The following is a 12,728-nucleotide window of genomic DNA, read 5'->3' as shown; positions in this document are numbered from 1 at the left end:
TATATATACCGATGCAGAATCTGTATTCATATTCTTGTAACCCAAATTAACAATGGTTGAATAAAATGCACATCCACTTCTAGGCTTTGTAACAGGGTAAATGATATCTCCACTTGTGACCCAGCCAGCATGACAACAGTCATATCCTGACCTGATGAGAAGGGAATGGATCAATGTAAGATGCAGTCTGGTTTTCAAGCGGAATAAGACAAAATGCAGGATAATCATTTGTCAGTTGCTCAAAGTAAATTTCATTTCCTGTCGGATAAAGCCAGAAATTAGGGAGTGTATGTCCATCACATGGATTACCTGCCAACCAACCCGAGAGCCACCATCGTTCGCAAAGATTAACTCCTAGTAACAACGAGTTATTATAAACGTCGAGAGGTGTTGCAAGATGACCATTGAATTCAGTACTGCAACATGTCTCAGATTAGCATCTTCTGTATTTAACTTCTTCCATTTAGTATCTGTCAGTCGAATAATCCGCTGGGTTTTAGGTAGATAGTCGAAGGTATCCGCCAAAGGATTATATTCTCTGTAACAATAAACCCCACTTTCGTATCTCTTACAAGGAAACACATTGCTACGTTGTTCTGGTTGTTTTAATGTGCAGGGGTCTGTTATTTCCGTGAATGCAATCTCGCCACTGATAAGCCAGCCCTCTGTGCAGTTGGTTGAAACGCGTTGTATAACTGCTCGTAAGAAGCTATGGATCCTAAATGATTACTGCAAAATTCGGCGGCGTCTTCATAATCGTCATCGACTGCCATGAAATATACTTTATCTACATTTAAGAACAAACAATGTCAAATTAAAGAATAAATTTAAAAAAAAAATAATCCGTTAAAACAAGGCCTATGTGTATTATGACCTGTATTTACGTTTAATCCTTTATAATATAAATGACAAATACAGTAGAACCCCTATTAAAGGACACCTTCGGGACCAAAAAAAGTGTCTTATTGATAGGGGTGTTCCCTGAATAGGGGTACCCCTATTCAGGGGACATTAAACAAAAACGTGAAATTGTCCCCTTAATAGGGGGTTTTTGGCATGTTTTCATATAACGATGACATATAATTCTTTATAATTTTATTTTTATTGACATAATTGGTTACAGTAGAATTAGAACTAAATTATGACAATAATTTGCAATGAAAATACAATTCCTTTATAATATGAAATCAGCAGAAAATTAACTAAAACAATAGTTTTATATGTTCCCAATATTGTTTCATAACGCAATATCAATGAATGTGCAGGAAAAACTAAGAAAATGAAATCCCCATGGTTAAGGGTCGAAATCGAAGTTTTGGTTTTTATTGCTCAAAAATTTCAAAATTCAATTTTCATTTTCAAATAATTTCAATTTCAATTTAGGCCTATTCAAAAATTCTCCAGAACAGAGAAGTAAAGTAGTAGTCCTAGAGAACACATTTTATTTTAAAACAATGAAACAATTTCATTAAAACGGACATTACAGTATTCATACATATACCAGAACAATTAAAATAAGAGCCACAACAAAATTAGTTAAATTCTAAAAATATAAAATTTAATCAAATCAATAAGAGGTGAAAACAGAACACTACTTTAACAGATACAAATAAAACAACAGCCCATGAAAATACTTAAACACACCAAACTATTACCAAACAAAGATGGATTATTTTACTTGATTAAATTTGTTTGTATTTCAATTTTAGTTAAAATATTAATATTATTATTATTACTATTATTATTATTATTATTATTATTATTATTTTTATTATTATTATTACTATTATTATTATTATTATTAATATTATTATTGTTATTATTATTATTATCATTGTTATTATTATTATTATTATTATTATTATTATTATTATTATTATTATTATTATTATTATTAGGTAGTCTAACAAAAGCTCGCCTTTGACAAACAGCAGTAGAAAGGTGATAATAGTTAGAAAGTGTAAGTTCCTTAATAAGTTGCTCCAAATGTATCAAAATGTGTCACTATATAAGTGAATTTTTCTTATTTTGAGACTGTTGTATTTATTGTGATACAAATTTGTTTGTATTTCAATTTTAGTTAAAATATTAATATTATTATTATTACTATTATTATTATTATTATTATTATTATTTTTATTATTATTATTACTATTATTATTATTATTAATAATATTATTATTGTTATTATTATTATTATTATCATTGTTATTATTATTATTATTATTATTAGGTAGTCTAACAAAAGCTCGCCTTTGACAAACAGCAGTAGAAAGGTGATAATAGTTAGAAAGTGTAAGTTCCTTAATAAGTTGCTCCAAATGTATCAAAATGTGTCACTATATAAGTGAATTTTTCTTATTTTGAGACTGTTGTATTTATTGTGATACAATAGAAAAAAATAAAGTGTCCCCTTAATAGGAGATATTTGACGATTTGGCATACTCAGAAAGTGTCCCCTTCCCCTTAATAGGGGTTGGTCGCAATGTTAAAAGATATATCGCCCCTCGTTTCACGGAAAAGGGGTGTCCCAAAGGAGGGGTTCTACTGTAAGTAGAATTGCGAGATTGTCTGCTCCAGTAAAGTGACATGGTTAATGGATCACATTTCTCTGAATTTGTGGCGTGAAAGCTTAAGACAAATAATATCATCAGGAATTTAATAATACAGTGATCTTCTTGTATGTAAAACCAGGGAACAGTGAAATTGCTGTTCTCTGGTAAAACCTGTATAAATAAGATAGATTTAAATACACTGTATGAAAGTCTATATAGACCGAATGATACGGACGAGTAATCGAATTATGCAAACATTCGATTTGGCAACTAAGGATAGCTAACATTTATTGCAACAAAAATATTAATGTAAAAATATCGTAAATATCGTGTAAATGTTGATATAATTAACACTTACGTTTTCTTAAATTACTGTCGATGATCTGTAATAACAAAATATAAGATAAATTGTCAGAATATAGAAATTAGTTAATTATTATTATGACACACTATGGTATATAAATTATAGAATATATAATTATATATAATATTATATTATATTTGTTGTCCATGAGACCTAATATTGGCTTCAAATTGTTCAAAACATAAATGTTTCCATTTGCAGTAATGCAACAATTTGTCTGAAAGTGACAGAAAATGACATTTTTGACCTTTGACCCTAAGGACCTACTAGCATATCCATATCACCATAACCATTGGTCATGGAGACCTAATTTTTACCTCAAATTGTTCACAACATGCAAGCTTTCTTTTGAACTAATGTAACGTTTTTTCCAAAAGAAATGGGAAATGACATTTCTGACCTTTGGCCCTACAGTAGGTACCCTGTAGCATATGCATATCTCAAATATTGGTCTAAAATTATTTGGAACATACATTTTACATGTTTACTCTAATGCACTATATTGTCTAAATGTAGCTGATAATTACCAGCATATCCATCAGGTCATGCCGTGTTTCTATATGTATTTGTCTTATGTTTTTAATGAACAGAAGTGATTTTTTCACCATTGACTTTACATACCTGAAAATATCCACATCTTCCCAATAATAGCAACAAGAATAGCAACATGCATATTCTAATTGAACAATTTGAGGCCAAAAATAGGTCTCTAAGACCAACGATTAATGAGATATGATATACTACACGTTACTAGGGTCAAAGGTCAGAAACGTAAATTTCATTCACTTTTGGACACAATGTTGCATTAATGCAAATAGAAATATACATGTTCTGAACAATTCAAGGCCAAAATAAAGTCTCTAAATAATGGTTATAGAGATTCGGATATGCTACAAATAAATGTCATTTCCGGTATCTTTTGAACAAAACATTGCATTAGAGCAAATAGAAACATGAATATTCTGAACAATTTTAGGACAAAATTTGGTCTCTATGACCAACAGTTTTAGAGATATGGATATGCCGGGTATCTAGTGTCAGAGGTCAGAAATACAATTTCTGGTCACTTTTGGATAAATGTTACAATAGTATGCTCCGAAAAATTTAAGACCAAAGCAAGTCTCTAAGATTTTTTGTTGCCAAGATATATGGATTTTATTTTAGAGGCGGCCATTTTAAATTTAAAATAGCGGCCATAGCAGGCGAAAAAACTTGGCACACAACTTTTTTTTTAAATCTAAATTTCATGCTGTGGTATTAAATTGCACGATTGAGTCCCTTAGCTGCTCTACAGGACGGAGTGTTTCAGTATTTTAAACCAATGTTCTGTCAAAATGTTAAGCGGTGACAATTGAAGGTAGTAAATTGGCGAGTGACAATTAAGACACATGGTGTTGTGGCAACTGTACGTAACCATTTTTTTAAATGAAAAACCTTGCCATAAGATAGATATATCAAATTGATTTCATCATAATCTACATAGTTTTATATGACTGTTCCCTGGTAGGCCTACTGTATATTACACTGTAATTGTTATGCCGGGAATTGTGCGTTGACCGTGCACTTAAGCCAGCCGGCGAGTCACTGGGTCGTACGATCGTCGCGTGACAAATCCAAATCCACTCCCTGCTGATTGTGTCGGTGGCAGTCTGTGAACAGATCGCCATTAAAAACGGTCCGTTGCGCGCGCGTGTCGTAACGTTGCGTTCTTCATACAATCGCGTCTTTGACCGACAAGAATCACAGTGAGTGCCCGACTGTTTACTATATTCACTATTCACTATAGTTTGCATTCTTGTTCAAGATAAGATGAGAATAAAATAATTTTTTATTTCAAACCTAAATCCCTAATTTTGAATGTTAATTATTGACTGAACATCAAACATGACTTTAATCATAATTCAAAATAGACCTACTCTCACAGAAATCGATAGTTGTGTTTTATTAACACTTCGTACACGTGTTTTTATCGATGTAATTAGAACGAATGAATTATTTTTCCCTGCATGATGTACATTGAATTATGTTAGTCGATAATCTAATATTAATGTATTTTTAATAATAATAATAATAATAATAATAATAATAATAATAATAATAATAATAATAATAAAGATTTATAAAGCGCACATCTCCACCAAAGGTGCTCAAGGCGTATTTTTGTGACACAAATATCGTAGACCATCAGAGTTAGGTATACACAGTCCAGTATTGTTTTTGTTATCATTATATAAGTATTAGAATTTATTTAGATAACAAAAAAAAATATATTGAGGGTTAATAAATGCAATTGAAATCTTTTACACTCAGTCCAAACTATCAATATTTATGTCACAAATTTGTGTGATATAAATAGGCATGATAATGTCATATTACACAAAAAATATTGGCCTATCACAGTTATTTGTTACATAAAATTTTATAGTGTGGAAAAATATTTGTTATATAATTCAACAATCGCTCATTGTAGCTGCTTACGGAATGTGTGCAAATAAACGGAGAGATAATGTACGGTAAATCGCGCTGAAGCAGTTCATTAAAATCAATAATATTACTAATCGATATTTGTCGTTTTATTTTCCTATCCTACATGTGATTTTGTATCGATGCAGCAATTAATGTTTTAAGTAAAGCGCATGGAATCTTGATCCATATTATTTCGTGATAGCTACATAAAAACAATTTTGTTTTCCCGGTACAAGAACGCATTAAATAAATATCAATACACGTATTAAACAAAATAACATATACGGTAACTTTATAAATTACAAAAAAATGTTCAAATTATATTTACAGTATCTTTAATGGTTATTGTTGAACATTGTTATTGAATAGAGTAAATAAATGTTATGCCTATTGTATTTTTTTTAGATCTTTGAACTTGTACATTTTCAGTCTTCACACATGCACGTAATATTATTAACATCTACACATGTTATACAATAATATGAAATATTATCTTGAATGTGTCATACTTGATGGCGTAAAAGCAGTGTAGCATACTTCAGGATTTCCATCCAAACCTCATGGTTGATATGGACTGGAGCCCAAGCCTGCTATTTAAAAGTATTGCACAAGGCTCAGACGAGATTATAGTCAATCTGGAGAAGAATTTGGATATCATCTTCACATATAAGAGCTGTTGCCACCATTTTTATTTATTTTATAAATATTTTTTATGGATTTTGTTCCCTTGGGTTATCAGATTTTGTCCCATTATCAAAATCATTTGATCGTGTCATCAGGCTCTCAAAATCTTCTCACCATCTTACTTTGACGAAGCCTAGGTGCAAAACCAGACAGCTGAAAGGAGCCACGGCTTTGTAAAGACTATTGAATTTAACCTCACTGGATTCATGTCAACGAACTCTGAAAAAACACCTTGTCTGCTCAACTGAAAAGTTTCGTTAATGCTTCTTTGGTTGCTTTCTTCTTTTTTTTTAATATAATTTAACCCAGTATTGTATTTTTTCTGTTTCTCCTCCTTGTTTATAACTTGCCTACAACGGGCCGGTTAAAAAGCTTATGCTCATATGGCCCACTTCCAAGGTAGGCCTATTGGCCGATAATAAGTCAACAGTGATAGGTGACTTCTTGTGGATAAGTGTCTCTTTGTCGACAGTGCTTACATTTAAATAATAATAATAATAATAATAAAAATAATAATAATGATAATGACGATGATGATGATGATGATGATGATGATAATAATAATAATAATAATAATAATAATAATAATAATAATAATAATAATAATAAGGATATATATAACCTTGTATTTGACGAATTCTGTGAAAATAATGAAATATATATCCCAATTTTCCATTTGTCCTTTATCAATTATCTGTAAGTTAGATTGATATTAGTTACTTACCTTTTCCATGTAATCATATGAGATGTTTCTAAGAAATTTCCAGCGGTTGCATCCACCCGTATCTGCTTGTTTATCTGACAAATTCTATTCTGGCGATTATAATTCACCGAAAAACAGTAAATTTTTTCTGAGCAAGCCAATAAACATTGGATGCGATTAATGTTCTCTAACTCGTACCTCCAGCCTAGTAACACATGCTGTGGAACAACAACATACTGATCTGTGCTAGCATGAGCAATACTTAACTCTAAATTAGGAAACAACATAAAGGAAGACAGCAAAAAAATACATAGAACTGTATAACTAATAGCACTATTATAACTTCATGCTATGAATAATATAAAACGTTTAATATCTTTCGCTTCGAAAGGCAATTATTATATAAGTTGAGTAAATATTGTATCTACCTCAACTTTATTATGGTTGCATTTTTCTTAATTCTGACGGAAGCTATTGGCCGAAGGCAATGACGTTGTAACATATTACGATTTAGGCCGATTATGTATAGTACAACAATGGCCTAATCTATTTTTGTGACTGTACTTGTACTAAGCTAATTTAAACAATATTCTATATATACAATATGTAATTATGATGTTTAGAAGTATGCATGCCTTAATGGGTTTAATTTAAATAAAGTGAAGGGCGTAAAATATGAGCATACACGTGAAGCGAGAAAACCGAATGATGTGAGGAAAATTGCTGATACAGACACATACAGCAGCAAGCAGTTATTGCAGACTTTTAAACTTTTCGGGACAAAAATTATCACCTAAAACGCCAAGGTGTTATCGATGAAACAGATTTTATAGGCGAGTTAATAATAATTATTTATTATTGTTTTAATTATCCATTAATTTAAAAAAAAAGATATTTGGCGATCTCATAGGCGCAATATTTATTTTAAATTATTACCTTCACACCATTTTTGTAAATGTCGTATCACTTTATACTGTACTTTATAGCGCCAATAAGGCTTACATGACCGGTTGAGTTTTTTGTTTTGCTTTAAAAACATAAAATTAGTAATACAATTTGAACCATTATGTAAGGGGGTTATGGCTTAAAGCTGATTAGACGAGTCTAATCAGCTTATATAGCCTTCTCCACAAATCAAATCCAATTGTTTGACGATTTATTATATATGTATACTATATTATTATTATTATTATTATTGTTATCATATGTATAATATATAATATTATTGATTTATTGATTTGTGAAAATAAACATTGAACATGAACATATAAATCATCAAAGGTACATATACAGTGTTTAAATAAGGACATGATGGAACATGGTAGCTACCCTGTAGCTTTTTAACGAACAAAGTCCTATAAAAGTCATTGTGTAATAAAATGCCCGGGGGAAAAAACCCAATAGTGAACGTAATCACTTTCGATGGCATCCCAGCATTAATGAAAAGAAATTAAATAAACACTTAACACGAACAACATTGTTTATCATCCTTTATTCGAACCAAGGAGGTATAAAATATACCTCCTTCTTCGAACACTATATTAACCTTTCTTTAATGATTTATATATAATTTAACAGTGTTAACGGCTTTTTTGATTTATGTAATAATTGTTTGTAGACGTACCTATTGTGTATAGAGTTTATCTGGCGGTATTTGAATCTTTTTCAACCATGGAGCCTCTGCGGTCTAATGGTTATGGCGCTCGGCAGGTTCTAATCCCGTAAGAGGTATGTAATTACACAGTTCCTTTATTCGTTTATTTATATTTACATTCGTTGAGAGCTATGCTACACGATGTATTATTATGTCTTTTATTCGAACACTGTATTTACCTTCCTTTTTACGAGTTAAAGAAGCATGTGTGGTTGTTTGTATTATAGAGTTTTATTACGATGATAAATGAAAGATTCTGAATATCTAAAAGGTGCTAAAAGTGGTTTTTTTTTCTCACACCTTGGTCATATAGTATTAGGCCTATTTGTTATTTATTTGTTATTTGGTATTTATATAGTGGCTTTTCCTTTAGGATTATGAAATGCTATGTTTTCCTGGCCGTTAGGTCCACGTGCTTAATTGTTGCTGCCAGGGAGCTTTCGTTTGCACTACGCACAGTAGAATCTAGAACGTAATTACGTCAATATTATTTCATCTGCACATGTCAGAACGTTAAGTTCTCCTAGTCGTGTGGATTTTAGGACGCAGTTTAACCAAATCGATGTTACGCAGAGAACGTAGGACGGTAACGCATGAGTTAACCTGTTCCATAGTCTGTCACTTCAACGATACAAGCGAAGTGCACACCGAGGAATTGAAACACCGACTTTTTACTTCCATCTGTGCATATTCGTTCCATTCGTTTCGCTCCATTGCACGGCTCCTAGGATACCATACGACTTCAACCTAATACAATCTTTTGATTAGTTAAAAAGACGCTGGGCTGTTCCATTTAGAAAAAGGGTATATATCTAATCTATTTTAGGTGTTTTATAAAACAAATAGGGAATGTTTTTCATTCGCTCAATGTAAAGGATTTATTCATTCGTTGAAAGAATGACTGTTCCATTCAATTCGGCTCCGCCTCTTAGAATGGTACATTCAATCTTTGAACGAATGAATGTTCTTCCCATTGCACTGATATACATTCATTAGTGTAGTATGTCACACTACTGTATTAATTTGGGTAGCTTAAAGGTGTTGTAAAATACGTTGAAACTTAAATGCATTGGTTGATCGAAAACAAATTCAGTTACATTAAAAAAAATTCTCTTGCAATTCTCTTGCAAGGCTCTTCTTCTTCCGTCTTCGCTTTACAGCTATATCAAACAACCGTGGTCGTCGATTTGTGGGGACAAGGGGCACATCCCCCACTTTTTAAAGTAGGGGAACATCATTTTAATTGTCCCCCCACTTTTCACCAATCTTCTATAGTTAAAACCCCAATATTCAAAGCGATTGGAAAGAACAACAATTACGAATGACTGTCATTAATTTGTCTTTATTCACTTGTGCTCTTTTGCAAGTGCAGTGCGTATTTCCTGGACTAAGGACCTAGGCCTACTGAGTAAAAACGCAATTGTTTGTATATTTTGTAACCATCTCAGTAACCACACCACCGATTTTATGGGTGCAACGGTTATCAGAGGCTAAATTTATCAAGAAAACACAGTAATTTCATAACCTATTAGGTCAATAGTTTTACAAACTCAAAAGTGCACAATTTCTTCTATAAACAATATATTAATTTTATATATTATTAAGTCCCTTAAATACTAGTGTTCAATATTACCTTATTACATAGATTTCTGTTTTTCCTAATTTCAAAAAAATATTATTTGAATTGTATATAGCTGTTATTAAACAATTATACAGCCTAAGACACGGATAGGTCTGTCTATTTCGACTTATTGAGTAGTGAGACCACAAGTTTAAGAACTCCGATGTTGACCCAATCTCACCATGACATCATAATAATGATAAATTAAGTAAATCACCTTTAATTATGTTTGTGAATTAAAAATGCTAATTAATTTTTTGTGTGCTCCTGCTTGATCGTAAGTTAAACGGCAGTATTTCCTCTCACGACAGTGTAGTCGCAATACTACTTGCACAAAAGTGAAATTAAGAAAGAGGAGAAAAGCAAAGACCTCTTGATTGATTTTTAATGTATTGTACATGCGAAGAGACTATACAATTGAAGTGACTGTTTTGAACATGGTTTATCATTTGTTTTTCATGATTCCAATACGTCACAAGTATCAGTATATAATAAATCATTATTTTTATGAAGGTTAGTTTGCACGAAATATGTAAGCGGGCATAATTATTATTACCAGGATAAAAAAAAAATATGGTGAGTATAGCAGTGGCAGATTTAATTGGACCTAGCAGGCCGGCCCACCCTCCCTAATTTGTTCAAAATTTAAAAGTAGAGAAAAAAGAAAATTATATTCAAATTTAAGTCTGAGAGTGCCACTTCAAGCCAACTAGAGTTGCCATAATTATACATTTTCTTACCTCAGCCCCAACCATGGTGGGACTGAGGTGGTCTACACTCCATATGTTCCTCCCTGGGCCCCCACTATTTCGAATTACTGGATCTGACACTGCATTTTTGAAAATGTAGTGTGGAAATAAAATGTAATTGCCTTGGGCCTATACGAACCAAGACTTACTTATTTTGCAATTCGTCCCCCCACCCCACTTGTCACAGCGGATCGACGCCCATGCAAACAACAATAATGCGAGATGCCATATTTGGCTAAAGAGGCGGTTCGTCGAACAACTAATCAAAAGGCACCTAAGAGTAAGAGTAAATGTCGAATAAGAGGCTACGACCGCTCTCTAGGACAGAATCACCTAGGATGTAATATTTTGAATAAAGATCATTATCATCAAGCATGTTTAGTAATATGCAAGTAAATAATAGTCCTGCAATGACACCTCAAATTTGAGGTCTGTACCGCCTAGTTTTGCTAGACCAAATATCGATAATAATAAAAACTACGAGGCATACTTTAAAAAGAAATCAGGTTTACTTCTCCCGTTTATAGCGTTGTTTCGGCTCTCTGGTTTATAACAGGCTAGAACCTAGACTTTTTAGATGGTAGCTGAAAATCAGCTGCAAGCAAATATATTATCCAAATAATGTATACAAAAATGAGTTTAGTGTTTTACAACATGTAACAAAAGACGGATGCAAATGCAGTATTCTTATTTTGGTAACCCCAGCTTTTGATACCTGGAGTTACACCGCCACATGACGTTTGTGGTCTGGCTTCTCCTATAGGAAAAATGATTTCCCCACTTGTGACCCAGCCTGCCTGACAACAGTCATATCCTGACTCCCAGGCGTGCACCACTTCTTCCCTCGTTGCCATTCTACCACTGCGATTAGCGCAAAAATCTTCAGCATCGTAATAATTTAAAGAGTAACGAATTTCTCCTTGTCCATTCATGACACGATGGGAGGGGAATGGGTCAGGGTTACTTAAGGTTTGGTTTGCAATAGGAACGAAGCAAAATGCAGAATATTCGTTCTTTGCTTTCTTGAAGTTAATTTCATTTCCTGCCGGATAAAGCCAGAAGTCAGGTGGTGTATGTCCCATACATGGATTACCTACCAAGGAACCTAAAAGCCATCCTGTTTCGCAAAGATTAACGCCTATTGACAATGAGTTATTATAAACGTCAAGAGGTGTCGCAAGATGACCACTGAATCTAGAGCCGCAACAGAACTTAGCATCGTATGCATTCAACATCTTAGAGTTACTATCTGTCAGTCGAATGATCCGTTGGGTTTTTGGCAAATAGTCGAATGTATCCATCGAAGGATTATATTCACAGTGACAATAAACCCCACTTTCATATCTCTTACAAGGGAACACATTGCTACGTTGGTCTGGTGGTTTTAATGTGCAGAGGTTTGTTAGTCCTGTGAATGCAATCTCTCTACTGATAAGCCAGCCCTCTTCACAGTTGTTCAGAGTTGGTTGAAATGCGTTGTATAGCTGCTCGTAAGAAGCAATGGAGCCTAAATTATAACTGCATATTTCGACTGCAGCTTCATAATCATTTTTAACAGATATGAAACATACGCCATCTGAAATACAAATATTCCAAATAAATAATTATTAGCATTTAGCAATGGGGTGGATAATGCGATTTGCGAAGACCCATGCCGGGAGGGGATATTTGACAAGGGCGCAGATGTGTTTGGAAAGGTGATGTGGCATTTTGTGAGCCCAAACCCACTCAGGCCCACCATGGTTAGTCCTGAGATGCGAATTTTTTTTTAAAATATTAGCTCCAGTTTTTATATAGTCATCATATCACTATTATATAATCAAAATGAAGCGTCAACACATTTCTCATAATGTTCCACCCATTAATTTTCGGCAAAAATAGATATCTAGTTAGGGAGCAGACTGGTTGCCCCACGGACATTTTCCCCCAGAC

The 12,728-nt window shown here is 32.9% G+C and overlaps 1 protein-coding gene across 1 annotated transcript in view; it reads right to left on the bottom strand.

Moving 5' to 3' along the window:
* Positions 1-10,994: 10,994 nt before the first annotated feature.
* LOC117120493 overlaps positions 10,995-12,728 on the bottom strand; it is an 11,029-nt gene continuing 9,295 nt past the window's right edge. Inside the window, exon 3 of the mRNA XM_033265508.1 lies at positions 10,995-12,372. Coding sequence (XP_033121399.1) covers positions 11,444-12,372 — 929 coding nt within the window. The 3' untranslated portion in view covers positions 10,995-11,443. The remainder of the gene's footprint in view (positions 12,373-12,728) is intronic.

This window comes from Anneissia japonica, unplaced genomic scaffold (genome assembly GCF_011630105.1).
Source record: "Anneissia japonica isolate Jap-2015-1 unplaced genomic scaffold, ASM1163010v1 scaffold1698_len283567_cov170, whole genome shotgun sequence".
NCBI lineage: Eukaryota > Metazoa > Echinodermata > Crinoidea > Comatulida > Comatulidae > Anneissia > Anneissia japonica.
Note: the sequence above shows the minus strand (reverse complement) of the source record. Positions and strands in the feature narration are given on the sequence as shown.